This window comes from Aspergillus japonicus (genome assembly GCF_003184785.1).
Source record: "Aspergillus japonicus CBS 114.51 unplaced genomic scaffold BO86scaffold_7, whole genome shotgun sequence".
NCBI classification, from domain to species: Eukaryota; Fungi; Ascomycota; class Eurotiomycetes; order Eurotiales; family Aspergillaceae; genus Aspergillus; species Aspergillus japonicus.
This window is the reverse complement of record NW_020291644.1, coordinates 324,982-339,663: the sequence shown is the minus strand read 5'-3', so window position 1 is coordinate 339,663 and position 14,682 is coordinate 324,982. Positions and strand designations below refer to the sequence as shown.

General features: G+C 53.3%; 4 protein-coding genes across 4 annotated transcripts; 2 read left to right on the top strand and 2 right to left on the bottom strand.

Annotated features, from left to right (window-relative positions):
* The first annotated feature begins 821 nt into the window (after nt 1-821).
* BO86DRAFT_355679 (uncharacterized protein) lies at nt 822-4,015 on the top strand. The gene is made up of 6 exons (XM_025669635.1): nt 822-936; nt 995-1,100; nt 1,167-1,194; nt 1,256-2,260; nt 2,340-2,939; nt 3,001-4,015. The coding sequence occupies exons 1-6, from the start codon at nt 921-923 to the stop codon at nt 3,964-3,966; spliced, it is 2,721 nt and encodes a 906-aa protein (XP_025530853.1). The 5' UTR covers nt 822-920; the 3' UTR covers nt 3,967-4,015.
* A 277-nt stretch (nt 4,016-4,292) lies between these two features.
* Nucleotides 4,293-5,231, bottom strand: BO86DRAFT_440315 (uncharacterized protein). Its single transcript, XM_025676201.1, has 2 exons — nt 4,938-5,231; nt 4,293-4,836 (listed from the first exon to the last, which is right to left on the bottom strand). Exons 1-2 carry the CDS (start codon nt 5,171-5,173, stop codon nt 4,554-4,556), a joined length of 519 nt encoding a protein of 172 aa, XP_025530852.1. The 5' UTR covers nt 5,174-5,231; the 3' UTR covers nt 4,293-4,553.
* Nucleotides 5,232-7,909: 2,678 nt separating this feature from the next.
* On the top strand, nt 7,910-12,421 carry BO86DRAFT_440312 (ABC transporter ATP-binding protein; the record flags this gene model as incomplete). Its single annotated transcript, XM_025676200.1, has 3 exons — nt 7,910-7,943; nt 8,504-9,310; nt 9,408-12,421. 3 exons carry the CDS (start codon nt 7,910-7,912, stop codon nt 12,419-12,421), a joined length of 3,855 nt encoding a protein of 1,284 aa, XP_025530851.1.
* Nucleotides 12,422-12,579: 158 nt separating this feature from the next.
* BO86DRAFT_355676 (MFS general substrate transporter) lies at nt 12,580-14,679 on the bottom strand. Its single transcript, XM_025669634.1, has 3 exons — nt 14,344-14,679; nt 13,670-14,283; nt 12,580-13,592 (listed from the first exon to the last, which is right to left on the bottom strand). Exons 1-3 carry the CDS (start codon nt 14,565-14,567, stop codon nt 12,658-12,660), a joined length of 1,773 nt encoding a protein of 590 aa, XP_025530850.1. The 5' UTR covers nt 14,568-14,679; the 3' UTR covers nt 12,580-12,657.
* Between the last annotated feature and the right edge of the window lie 3 nt (nt 14,680-14,682).

Genomic DNA, 14,682 nt, shown 5'->3' with positions numbered 1-14,682 from the left:
CCTGGGGAGGGGAGGGTGTATATGTTTTAGGTGCTGTTCGACACTGTCTTTGGGGGGTCGCCTGTATAGAGTAGGTTGTTTGCGGCTTGAGGACACTGGATGGCGGTAATTCCACCCGAAGACCTCGTGCTGAATTGAACCTCGTGGTATTCTTAGTTCTGTCATTAGTAGGTTTCGTACTTCGTATTCTTGACTTTGATCTCGCTCACTGGACCCTGAAATCAGTACAGTACAATCGTTGTTATGGTGAGAATTATTGGAAGCGGAACGTACTGCGCCGACCCCTCGAGCTCGGAACATCGGATCACCCACATCTAGACAGATGATATCAATCGCACTGAGCCCTTATGATCTTATTCCCTAAATAAGTGAGAGACGTCCCACAGAGCTTTGTCGATTCAGTCCTGTGGGGGGTCCAGCCTTGTCAAGGTTATATAAGCAAGGGCCTTCATGCCTGAGGCACAAATAAGGCTGACGGGCCCCGGCGTGGACGGGGACATGAGAACTCGACCTATATGTACAGTACTGTACTCTCTCCCAATCTTTCCAGACGAAGCAACATATGAACATTGTGACTGAGAGTGTACCGTTCGATTTTGGACGTTCATGCATGTACCACTATCAATCTACACCGCATCATGATAAAGATGAACTGAGAGATGCCGATTGCCAACTGGTGCAGTGCGGCGGTTTCAGTTCCGGGTACTGGACAATTCCGTCTGTAATTCCGACGATCGTTCGGTCAACGATGCCGATTCAACCGGAGACTCGAATTACAACCCACCACCTCATCTCCTCCCATCGGACCAGTCTTCTGAGCAAGTAGTTCCAATCCCTACTTCACTAATATCATCACGTGAACAGAGTAAACAAGCCGCTTGTTTCAGCTGGCTGCTTCTACAATTTCAAGTACTCACCAGATGCCGCGAAAACAAGGTGGGACTACCTTCTCCACACCAACAAACATTCGAAAACTCGGGCTGATCTGATACAGCAGCTACAAAGAAGCGCCATGCAGTCGAAGACCACAGCAGCGCCTCTGAGCTGAACCTGACCGGCTCGAAACGACAGAAACGGGGAAAATATGTCTCCCAGGCGTGGTGCGTTGCTCGTTTCGTCCCCCATCCTGATCCCAGCAAGCGCCGCAGACGCTAAGACTCCAGCAGTGACCAGTGCCAACAAAGGAAGATCAAAGTAAGACACAAATTCAATTCCAGGTTCCGAGTCGGATGCAATAACAACGATAATGATTTAGTGTGACGGACTGCTCCTCTGCACACCTTGTGCCGTGTACGGGCGCACCTGCGGCAAGCGAAGCACCGATATGCGGCGTCGATCGGCCAGGAACCAAGCGGATGCTATTCAAGATCGCGGTTCGGCCAGAAGGCGTGACAGTCTTGAAACAGCGGAGACAGTTCGCTCTCATAGCACCATACCCCTGCACAACCCACTTGAGAATCATGGTCACGATGGTAGCCCAACCACCAGAGAGCTTGCATTCCGCCTAGAGCATCTGGAGCAGATGGTTCATCGCACCCTTGACACCCTGGCTTTACATTCTGCAACGGTACGTGGTGAGCGACATCCTGTCGCTGTGACGGCGTCGCGCCAGCGTATGCCTTCGGGCGGGACCCGTTCAAGTACTACACCCAGGCAGAATGAGTTGATGCAGAGTCAACCCCCCAGCTTTTCAGGCGAGACATCCATTCAATATACTCTTAATCAGGTGGAGGGTGACTTGGTGAGATCGGACCGCACATTCGAGACTGCGATTGCTCACAGTCCAACTCGACGGTCGACACCGGCCTTAACCCCTGTCCCGTCTTCCCCAGATGCCGAAGCCACATCTCGCGAGGCATCCGATCTTGATAGGCTTCTACACAAACATGGCATTGAGGCAGATAGAGTTCACTGGGATGAATTCTTGCATATCTTTTGCAACGAGATTCACACCATGTATCCACTCCTTCATCTCCCGACCCTGTGGCACCGATACACACAAACATGGACCACATGGTCCTTGGGTGATACGGAGCCAAGTATGCCGACCGGACGGCACAAACAATTTGTGGTCGCTCAACTACTGATTTGTCTCGCTACGGGACGTTGTACTGCGTCGCCTCGCATTGCTGGTGCAGAGGCTCGACACTCTGCGGGGTGGAGTCTGTATCGAGCTGCTGCAGAGCTCGTTGGCGACATACTCGATTGCTTCGAAGAATGCTCCGATCAGATCTTGGTGTTGCAGACGCTAGCTTTGATGGTATGATATGTTGTTTCGCCAACTTCCTGTTGCTCCTCTGGTGAAGGGGAATGTTGTGAGCTGACCATGAGACATCCAGGTCATTTATCTATTTCGCTTGGACATGATTAACAAAGCAGAAAAGCTTCTCGCGATTGCCATTTCGCACGCTCATTATCTGGGGCTTCATCGGTCCCAGCCTGTTATAGAAGGGCTGACACCGTCTGAGATTGAAATCAATCGGCGGCTTTGGTGGTGTCTCTATACCATGGATCGCCGACTCGCCATCGACACTGGGCGCCCATTTCTGATCCAGGACATCAACGTAAATACACCTTTACCACAGGACCTACATGATGATTACCTTTTTTATCGTCGAGTGGACTCGGTTTTGAGTCTAGTCTCCGCTCTGCAAACACCCAACAGAGCCACCGGCGCAGTGACCCCGATCCCGTACCTCACTGCAATGGTGACATATTCTCGGGTGCTGGGAAAGGTTTGGGAGGGGATGTACGGTGCTGATTCAGTTTTGCAACCCTCTCCTCGGGATAGTCCCCTGCTCCGCGAACACTTCGAGCACTTGATCTCTCGGGCGCAAGAGGAGATCCCACCAGAGTTTGTCTACCACCTTTGGCAGCGAGGATCCCATTCCAAGCAGCCAGTAGAATGGCTAGCCAAGCAGCAAACGCTCATGCGGGTCGTATGTTCATCACAATCTCCAACATTTGGATCTTCTAGAGTAATACACTAACATTTTGCAGCGATGGCTCTCGCTGCGTCTACTCATCCGCAGGCCCATGCTTCAGGAGGCCACTTCATCCCCCGCCGCCATTCTTACCAGGCTCGACAATGAACAGATATGTGCACAAATTGCAGATGACGTGATCCAAGAGTGCATCGAGATTCCCGAGGAGCAGACGGTCTCCACATACCCTTTTTTCCATTACCTACTCAGCGCGGCCATCATCTCAATCGGACTGATCATCAAACAGCCGTCATACAAGGATGCGTTTGGCGACATAACCGTGAAGGCAATTCAGGTTTTGGAAGCCTACCCTCGTAGAACATGGGTCTCGGGGAAGTTAATCCGGAACGTGTCAAAGCTGGGTCACATCGTACGGCGAGTCATGGCTAGAGGCGCTCGCTCTTCTCCAGTAGTTACCGACCGTCATGACCCTCCGAAAGGATTGACACCTGTCTTGCACAAATTTCCGGCATCACATACCGATAAGCTTCCTCCATCACCTGTATCCAGAAACCCAGAACCTAGTTCGTACCTTCGACTGAAAGCGCCAGCCCACCGGCATCATCGCGTGTCCGTACAAGATAACAGTGTGACTAGTGGGTCGGAGGTAACAACAGCGCCGTCATACATACAAGCCCCTTCCAACGCATTGCCGAACCTTGGTATGACGGATTGTGATCACGAGGACCTATACCTCGCGCACGACAGAAATCCAAGTGGTAACGGAGTGCATGTTCAATCGAACGCTAGGTGCTGCGCACATGGGCCGCCTCTACGGTCGCACGAAGCTACTACCACCGTCCCGGAAGAGGATGATGCCTGCTGGATGTCGCTGGGTAGTAGGATGAGACAGTCACCGCCTACGGAACGATCGTTCGAGTGTGCAGATCGGGCAGAATCCGTGGTACAAGAGATGAAGTGGCTCGAAGCGCTTTTTGGGAGTTACCTCGACTCGAACCTAATTGTTCGGCCTGGTGAATAATCGTGTGACGGCCGGACTTTTGAGACTTGTAAAGATATTGAACATAAACGCCCAAGGCATACTGTGCCTCTTCATCCTAGATGTTCCTTCTTGATGACGCCTCTGAGAGAGGTGGAAGAGGCTTGGATTCTGACTATGTTAGGCTATCTGTGAGAACTAGCTAAGGCTGCTGAGGTGGGCGGTGAGCTGGCAGCCTAAGGCAAGGCCACCGGGCCGCCGTCGCTTTCCCTTGCTCTGCATCTCTCCTTCCTCCATTATTCCAATACTAATACCAGAGGTTAAGTCCAAATTGATCGATCACATGACTGTCTTCGGTGATCGGATCATTCGGCTCGGTAGTAGAACGAATGGCGACCGATCGTCCGAGACAACAAATCCCACTAACAATAACAACAACAGTCAGAATCCCGAAGAATAGGCCGGGCGCGTGGAATGGCAACAAATCTCTCACACTTGTCCAGTTGCTGGATCATAAATTATCTTGTCCGAGTCCCCCTCCGTGTACTCCTGCCCGTGGAGGCGCAGTGCTCTGGAGGAAGCAAGCAAAATTAGCAACCAAAGCATAGAGGTGTAGACGCCGAATCCCCTCACTCCACCAGCTCTACCACTCGCGCCTTGATCGCATCAACCTGCGACTGCTCGCGGAAATCGTAGATGTAAAACGTCAGAGGAAAGCCCGGCAGCCGCGTCATGGCGATGAGATTCATCCGCCCGCCCGGGTTCTCGAACTCGGCGCTCTGGACGGTGCTTTCCCAGTTCAGGAGCTGGGGGAAGCCGTCCAGCCCCCGGGCTGCCTCTAACGCTTGCACTTCCCATTCGAATTCGGGTTGCGCGACGCCCTGGAAAGTGCATTTGTGTGTTGGGTGTTGGCTGAATGCGGAGAAGATAGTGGAACTCAATTTAGCCTCTGCTGGACCTGGGTGGTTGTAAGGAAGGGGGGGGGGGGAAGGCTTCTGACGAGGGACTCTCACTGGATGAAGAATTTGACCACGGCTTGCTGCCGCTGTTGCTGCTGCTGATCATCGAGCTTGGTGGCATGAAAGACGGCGCGTCGCTCGCTGTAGGGGCGGAATACTTTCTCGGAGACCAGTCGGTCCAGTCGATATCTGTCTGTGCCGACTGGGAACTCTCTTCCTTCGAATTTCAGCAGAGTGGCTTCTTCGAGGAGAGGGTAGTCGGGTGGTTCTTCTGGGGTATTGTCGGCCATCGTTTCGAGGGGAGGATAGCAACAAGGTGTTGAGGCTGATGGGGATGATCAGTTGCTGTCAATTGATTAGTAGAGAGATGGAGGGGCGGGGAAGTACCGCAATAGATGGTGGTGGCCCGGGAGATGGCGACACTATGTGGTCATGGCGGGTTTGCATCCCTTGGAATAGTTGCACGGCTTCGTGTTCGCATCAATCACTTAAAGAGACGATAGAGCGCGATTTGCATGTCTTTATAATAGAGAGGTTAGGGATGGCTTGGGAAGGAGGCACAGGGTTATTGATTTGATACCTATCTGTGAAAACAGAAGCTCGCCGGGGATGGCACACTTATTGAGCTCCTTCCTCGATGACTTTCCCGCGGAGCAGTTTCTGCTCGACTTGATCTCTGTATTACACGCTATATCTTTTGTTAAGTGCTTTGGAATCTGAAGAATGTCCTGGATGAGAATGGGACGTCCGTGGAAGAGACAGCAGGAATGCTTATGCGAGGGGAGGAGAGAGGGTAGATGTGCAAGTGCCCCAAAGAAGGAACAGTTCGTTAAGTGGTCTCAGAGTCTAGTGAGCACTGATGATGCCAGTATCTGAGAGCCAAAACTCATGACTATCCATTAACATTGTTTGAATTGACTTGGCCCAGAAGAATCATTCACCATGTTGAGTACTGAAGTTGATGTGAAGGTTTCCTTGAGCTGTGTGGCTAACTGCGTTAGATCTTAGTAAAGATACCAGACTGCAATGGAGATAGAAGCAGTACAGCTTCCAGGTTGTGAATTGCAAAGGTTTGCGTATATCCTGTGAATTCTCGCCAGGAAAAGCCTTTATAAAAAGATCTCCTCAGACTATTCACATATACATTTTGACATTTGACCGAAGGAGTGCATTGAGGTCGCCTGAGTGAGAGGGAAGTGCGTTATTAGGAGGTATAGTAGTTTAGCGTTATTCCCTTCATTCTTTTGTGTTAGAATCTGCGTTTTAAGCTCGTAGTATTGTGGTTGGGGTTGTGATCTGCATGCTTGCCTGACAGTTGTATTTCTCTATAGATAAATATTCGCTGTAAGTTCATGGAGAATAATTTGTGTACTTTGCATGAAAGCTCGGTATCCTGGCGAAGTGAATTTTCAAGCGGTCACAGAGACTTGTGACAAATAGAAATTTACATCGAGGTCTTGAAAGCCTATATATTGTTTCCAGGCTGTGGAAGGTGAGACTGTTTTCTGATAATGAGCCGTGGCTCAATCCCACTTATAGCCTCGCTATCCGGTACTTGTGCTGTATTTTCAACCCGGGCACGAAATCCTTTACTAAGTGTCCCTCAAGCATAAGGATACTCCTGCCTTAAGCAGCGAATGGAGCAAGAAAAGGAAATTTTCAGGGTTAATGATGTGGTAGTAAGATTATCGTTACTCGGGACGTTGAGACTGATATTCGACTGATCTCAACACGAACTAATCATCCTACCAACAGCTAAGCTTTCCCTCATCCCTCCCTTCAGCGAACAATTAGAAGAACCATTCAGCCCTTGGCTAAACCGGTAAACCTCCATTCACCGTCCCCAGCGCTGCCAGAATCCTGCCTGAACGTCTTCTAACAATATGGGCCACAATGGCATGAAACGACCAGAATATTTATGCATGAATGGAGCCTTGATAACCATAGGCGGCCTCCCAATCTTCCCACCCCCATCACTTGGAAGTTTGTGGTCCAATTCGTTGCAATCGTGCCACTCCACCCTCCTCCGTGGACCGGACCTAACCTGCCTTTTTCGTGCGCAGAACCGCCGAGAAATGCTCGCATGTCGCTGTTTCACCTGCTCACTTGCTCACCTGCTCTCCCAAAAGACTTACAACCAGGAACATAAGGGGAGTGGGGGCTAACCAGGGTTGTCGACTGGGGAAGAATTTTTAAACGCGAACTCAGTGACTTGGTAGGTCTTGCAATCCACAGTCTGTTGGAAAAGTTGCCATACTACATAAGAGACACGGGCCGGCTTTCCCTCACGAGGCAGCGCCTTTCACCGTCCTTGACCGGCGAAATCCCGTGAACCGAACATTTGTTGCCAAGTGTGATTATCTAGGTTGATGTTACATCGCGGAAGGATGTCTGGGCCCTGCGCTGGGAGTAATGTTCATGATCATTTATTGCATGTGGAGTTGCAGAAGAAATCGCGCAGATTGCATATTCGAGACTTCCCCCAGGGTACCAGAAGGAAGTGTGTTGCCACTGTTCGGATGATGTGTCTATTTTGCCATGCTCGTCTTCATTTGTCCCTCTCGCCCTTGGTTTGGCATTTCAAGCCCATTTGCCCGTCGGGAGAAGTCCCCGCCCGGTGACTGAGACAATCCGTTCCTCAATACGTAATGATTCTTGATGGATCGGCCTCCAGCTGAAGGGATCTTGTTGGCGAACCCTCCGTCTGTCTCGTAGCGCCACTCCCCCTCCCCAATACCTCCATCGCGAGGATCAAAGTCTGATGGGAAAAGGTAGCTGTGTTGCTCGCAAATCCTTAGATTTCCGAGTTATGAAAAAGATGTTGAGTTGGAGAGGAATTAAGCTGAGCGAAGAATTCTAATATTTTCGCAATAGCCGAGCTCTGCAAGGTGCCTGTTGGGGCTTTCAAGGACGATACTCCATCATGCCCAGACCGAGTCTAAGACACATGGATGAGACAGTACAAAAAGGGTCAGAACTCTTGCAATAGACCAGCTGTGAAACTACCCTTGAAAAGGAAGGTGACAATGTTTTGCTTGGTGGGGGCAGAGGCAGTGTTGTGTATGTTTGCAAAACAAGGGCGGAAAATAATACGAAGTATAGGCGTTACGAGTATTTTGGGTATGATACCGGTAATCCGCGGAGACAGCAATATCCCTCTTATCTGATGATCTGATAATCTAACCTTTGTTTTTACGTAAAGCATGCCAATGATCGGAGTCCGTATTGCTTCCGTGGCCGAGATGTTGTCGGTTGAGTGACTGCCGAAATAGAGGTCAACGCTGTTGTTCTATACTTGCTTCTCTCGAGCTCTCACAGTTCTTGCGCCGCTGCAGCCAAGGGTGTTGCTGCTTCAAAATGCCAGCATCAGAGCCTTCGAAAAGCGATCAGACGGAAGGAGCTGTCAAGCGCCCAAGCCATGCACAGAAAGTCGTAAGATTTCACCCTCTTTATTTCTTGCACAAACCACTGACAAATATAGATCCACCTGGTGTCAGGACATATACCAAAACCGAGGGACATCAAGACTGCGTTTAGCTTCATCCGTCTGCTATTCTCGCTCAATTACACCCGCGTCGACCTTGCTCTTATAACCGTCGGCACCCTCTTCGCCATTGCAGCCGGCATCCCCGAGCCTCTGCTGGGGATCGTCCTCGGCCAGCTCATCAACGAGCTCAATGATGTCTCCTGCTCCGCGACGACCTACGACCCATCCTCCGTCCGCACGAAAGTCCTCTACTTGATCTACATCACCATCTTCAACTTCGCCGCCATCTACATCTACGCCGCCTGCTGGGCGCTGGTGAGCGAGCGTCTGGCCCGCCGCTACCGCAAGGCGTACTTCCGCAGCTTGATCCGCCAGGAAGCCGCGTTCCATGACACGTTGCCCTCGGGACAGGTCGTCTCGCGGCTGGTGAGTGACATTGAAACAGTGCAGTCGGGGACCTCGGAGAAGGTGGGCATATACATCGCGACGCTGTCGTATTTCATCACCGCGTACATCGTGGCCTTCATCAAAGTGCCCGTTGTGGCGGGGATTCTGATCGCCATCGTGCCGTGCTTCTTTGCGATGTCGCTGGTGGGAGGCCACTTTACCTCGCGGTATGGCAACCGCGTCGGGAAACATGTCGATCGGGCGACGTCTATTGCTTCGTCCAGTTTGTCGCATCCCCGCATCGTGCATGCTTTCAATGCCCATCGGCGCCTGGAGGAGCTGTTCTCTTCGAATCTCTTCAGTGCGCGCAAGGATGCACTGAAGAAGGCAGCAGTACATGCGGCCCAGATGGGGTTTCTGTTTTTTATTGTGTACTCCTCCAATGCCCTGGCGTATTGGAAGGGTTCGGACCTGATCGCGGACTACATTGATGGTGTGGGCTCTGGGGTCTCCCTTGGGGCTGTGTACACCGTGATCTTTATTCTCATTGATGGTTGGTCTTCTTCTGATTTTCTTGCCTTCCTGTTATGAGATTGGCAGCTGGGAATTTCCCATTGGTCTAGCTACGCATGCTGACAGATGCCGTACAGCCTCCTTCATCTTGAGTCAAGTCTCTCCGTACATGCACGTGTTCAGTGCTGCTGCGAGTGCATCCGAACGATTACTGGAAGTCATTAACCGTGACTCCGCGATCGATGGTACTTCGGAGACGGGGCAAAAGAGGATAGATCTCGCTGATAAGGAGATCATCTTCGAAGATGTTTACTTTACATACCCCGCACGTCCTACGAACCCCGTTCTGCAAGGCGTTCACTGTATCATCCCCCCCAAAAAGCATACAGCCATTGTCGGACCGTCGGGAGGTGGGAAGTCCACCATCGTGGCACTCCTGGAGCGCTTCTATGATCCATCGTCCGGGATGGTCCGGATTGAGAGTCAGGATATCCGTGCTTTGAACGTGGCAAGCCTGCGCGGCCAGTTGGGATTCGTCCAGCAAGAATCCCAACTCTTTGATCGGTCGATCTTGGAGAACATCGCATACGGGCTCGTCGGGTCCACAGCGCACGAGAATCTGACGGAGGTGATTCTGGATATGAGTCTGTCGGGTGTCGTGGAGCAGATTCAAGCGGGAACTCCGGAAAAGGACGTTTTGACTGCTTGCGATCCCAGAATTGCCGAGATCGTTCGTCGGGCGAAAGAGGCTGCTGACAAGGCGAATGCATTGTCGTTTATTGAGGCCCAGCCCTTTGGGATCGCGACGAGTGTTGGGACTGCTGGAGGTCAACTGAGCGGTGGTCAACGGCAGCGCATTGCTCTTGCAACCGCCCTTGTTCGTGAGCCCAAGTTACTTGTACTCGATGAGGCAACCGCTGCACTTGACTCTATCAGTGAACGCTTGATCCATGAGGCCCTCCTCAAGGTGTCGGGGACTACTACGATCGTCTCTATCGCGCACCGGCTGGCGACGGTCAAGGACGCTGATCAAATCATTGTCATTGAGAAGGGCCGGGTGGCTGAGTATGGTTCTCCTCAAGAGTTGATGGAAAGGAATGGTAGATATGCAGCCATGGTTGCACAGCAAAAGTTGGATCATGGGGAGTCACAAGAGCTTGTGACGGCAGCTGGCAGCATGATTGAAAGATCTGACATTCAGAGTCCGCTGGTTCCTGTCACTGAGAAAGACAACATCCACGAGAAAGATAAGATCAACGCGACCGTGCAAAACAAATCGGGACCGGAGCAGGAGGATCCCCCTCACTCGAGATGGCTAACCTTGAATATTTGTTTCTCTTTCATCCGCCCCAACCTTCTTCTGATCGTACTAGGTCTGGGTATGTCGGTCATTATCGGTGCTAGTTACAGCTCAAACGCGGTTCTATTCGGCAATACGCTGGGAGCGCTCAGTCCATGCAAGGGTACTCCCAGCATTAGACACAGCGGGAGTTTCTTCGGCCTCATGTTCTTCATTGTCGGGCTCGTCGAGTTCTTTGCCAATATCATTGGTGGCTGTGCCTATAGCTGGGCTGCTGATCAGACTCTCTATCGCATCCGTGTTGCTTCCTTCCGCTCCTTGCTTGCCCAGACTATAACCTGGCATGGTACTGACGGACGCAGTCCAGGAACGTTGATCTCGTACCTCACCGGCGATGCTTCAGCTATCAGCGGCCTGACTGGAACAACCATTGGTCTTTTGCTAGCAACGACAGTCAATTTATTTGCCGGCATTATCATCTCGTTCATCGTTGCGTGGAAGATATCCATTGTCCTGCTGCCTACCATCCCTGTCCTCTTGGCAGCCGGGGTCATGAAGCTCCGTGTGCAGAATCAATTCGCCGAGCGGCACAAGAAAGCATTCTCGCGGGTTACCGAGATCACCGTCGAGGCGCTGGGGAACCTGCGTTTTGTGGCTGGATTCTCGCTGGAGAAACAGCTTTACCGGGAATTTATCCACGCGATTCAGGGGCCATACCAGAGGACCATGAAGGCTATTGCTTGGGGCAACTTCTGGCTGGCCACTGCCTTCAGCGTCAGCAATCTGATCAGCGCCCTTGCCTACTGGTGGGGCTCCAAGCAGATTGCCTCGGGTCTCTACTCCCAAACGCAGTTCTTCATTGTCCTGCCCGCGTTACTCTTCAGCACCCAATCCTGCGGCCAGATGCTCGCCCTTGCACCCGACCTCTCCAAAGCCGGCAAGGCTGCTTCTCGCATCGTGGACTTGGTAAACACTGACTCCGCGGAGAAGGAAGCCCGAACGGACACGCACAAGGAGATTATCCCGTGCGGGGAGAAGTCGGATGTCGACGTCGAAGCCAACCCAGCCTTGATGCCCCCTTCTGAATCGACAGCTTCACCTACCCCGATTGGCGCCGAGCTGCGTCACGTGCACTTCTCGTACCCTACCTCGCCGGACCTCCCCGTCCTCCGCGGCCTGAGCATCACCTTTGCTCCAGGGGGGTTCTACGCCCTCGTCGGGCCCAGCGGGTCCGGTAAGTCTACCATCCTGGCCATGCTGGAACGCTTCTACTACCCGTCCTCCGGAGCCATCCACATCGACAATCAGGACATCACCCGCCTTCGCTCCACGGACTTCCGCAACGAGATCGCCCTCGTCCCGCAGGAGAGTGTGCTCTTCGAAGGCAGCGTAGCCTTCAATATTGCCCTCGGCGCGCGGCCCAATGACACACCCACACAGTCCGAGATCGAGGCCGCGTGCAAACTCGCTCAGATTCACGACGTGATCATGGACTTGCCGGACCAGTACGAGACGATCTGCGCCCACAACGGGAAGCAGTTCTCGGGCGGCCAGCGGCAGCGGCTGGCGATCGCGCGGGCGTTTCTACGCAAGCCCCGGCTGTTGCTGCTAGATGAGTCAACAAGTGCATTGGACGGGGAGTCAGAACGGCAAATCCAGAAGGCGTTGCAGGGGTTCGTGGGGAAGACGACGATCGTGGCGATTGCGCATCGACTGCGGACGATTTATCGGGCGGATCGGATTTTCTTGATTGAGGAGGGCCGGTGTACGGTGCAGGGGACGCATGCGGAGCTGGTGGAGCGGAGTGCTATTTATCGGGAGAGTGTGGTTCATCAGTCGTTGGATATATGATTGTGTTAGACGGTTGGTAGATAGTACAACTTCATCTGTTGTCTGAATTACTAGAGTGGAGGATTAGGTATATAGACATTTGCACATATATAAGAACAGCCGTCCCCATTGACAGGCACCCAAAAACCGCAAGATCACACTATTAATTTACAAACTTCCGCACAGCAACAACCTAGTAGCATAATTACCCTCCTTTCTCACCCTTCGAAACTCCATCACCAGCACACTCCCCAGACCTACAGCATCACCCCCTTATTCTGCCGCTGATCCACGCTCACGTTCTTCCAAATCAGAATACACGGGAACCCGAGCACCAGCACCGCCGTCGTCGCAATACAGCTATACTTCTGACTCTCGCCCCAGGCAAAATTTATCGCCGTGCGCACCTCCGACCCGACCGGATATTCCATCTGCGCCAGGTACCCACCCAGGTAGATATCCGCCCAGTCGCGTTTGACTGCCAGGGGCAGCGCCTCCCGTAGCCGATCCGGAAAGACATTGGTATACACCGCGGAGCCGACGGTATTCCCCGCCGCACCGCCCAAGCTCGCAAACAACCCCAGGATCGACAGCATCATGGGCACGCCATCGTGGTCCGCGACCGCCATGACCGCCATATCCTGGCCGATGACCAGCGTGCCGCCCGCGACGGCGATGAAGATCTGGCACATCACCACGTACCCGATGTGATGGTGCTCCCCGCGGAAGTAGACCATCAGCCCGGACCCGAGGATCATTAGGGGGAGCCCGAAGTACAGACACGCATGCTTGAAACGCTTCGTCTGGCGGATATACAGCCCGAACAGCGGGGCCCAGAAGCACGACCCGATGTTGTAGATCTGGTTCATGTACCCGCCCTCCGCGGCGGAGAGGTCGTGCACGACCATCGCGAAGTTCAGGAAGTAGAGGTCCCACGCCGCGTACCCGAGGTTCAGGAAGGCCGAGAGCAGGCACGCGCCGAGCACGGTCGGTTGGCGGAGCAGGCTGTACCGGATGAACGGGTGGCGCGCGTACCGCCGTTCCCATGCTGTGAACAGGAGGAGGAGAACGACGCCGATGACCAGCATCGCGATGAAGGTCGCGGAGCGGTATTGCGCGCGGCCGTAGACGGTGAGGCTGAAGGGGAGGAGGAGGAGGATGAAGGCTGCCATCAGGATGAGGGCGCCGATGGCTGTGGGTGCGACAGTTTGGGGTTAGTTAGGAGTTTTAGGGGAGGCGGAGACTGGGGCCCGGGGGCCCGGGGCTTACCGTCGAACTCGTGGATGTAATGCAGCACGGACTGCGTCCAGGTCCGGTTGCTCTGGCGGGGGGTGTAGAGGCCCAGTTGTTTGGCTTTGCGCTCGTGGAACTTGAAGACTACCGCCAGGGGCAGGAAGACGCACGGGAAGACGATGGCGAAGGCGCCATAGGCCCAGCGCCATGATGTCATGCTCAGGAAAGACTGGGCGGCGAGGGGCCCGGTGAAGGCTGTGCAGATGAAGGGGGTGTTGGAGAAGCCGAAGGCGAAGGCGCGGTTGCGTAGGCCCGAGGTGTCCGCCATGAACACGTCCAGGATCAGGTAGAGTGCGTTGTAGCTCACCCAGTACAGCACGTAGCCGGCCGCGAAGCCGCTGGGCCCCGTGCACGACGCTAGGACGATGATGCCCAGCACGAAGAGCGAGGTGAAGATGAGGAGCGCTTCTGCGCGGCCCCAGACGTTCAGGATCTTGGCTACTGGCAGCTTCATCACGCCGCCGACGACGGTCGCCAGGATGGCGGCTGTCGAGATCTCCGGGGCGGTGTTGAAGTTTGCGTATGCGTATACTAAAACGTTCAGGCCGATCGAGGAGTGAAAGGCGAGCATGAAGAAACAGACCCAAATCCTGCGATGAAGGAACTTGTTAGCTTTTTGGATGGGGTGGGAGACAGGAAGGGTGACGGACCAGGCGTAAATCACCAGCAATGTCTTCTTGGTCCAGACGTAAGCTGCAGCCTCCACCTTGTTGACGCCAGTTGCTCCGTTCTCCATTGTTTCGCTGACTTGCCCTTGAGCTTCCTTGTCATTCGAGGTGGGATGGTCGTGCCTCTCAGGGTCGGAGGTAGTCACTTGGTCTGCGGATGAAGTCTGATGGACTCGAGTACGATCGAGCGAAGCACGACTTGCCATGGCTGGTTTGTGGAATGAGCAGACACGATGGTCAAAAGAAGAGCAGATCTTTGCCCAATGTTGCGCTCGAGAAGGGTGGTGCTTAAGACACGCGTCGAGACCACAGAGAAAGGTA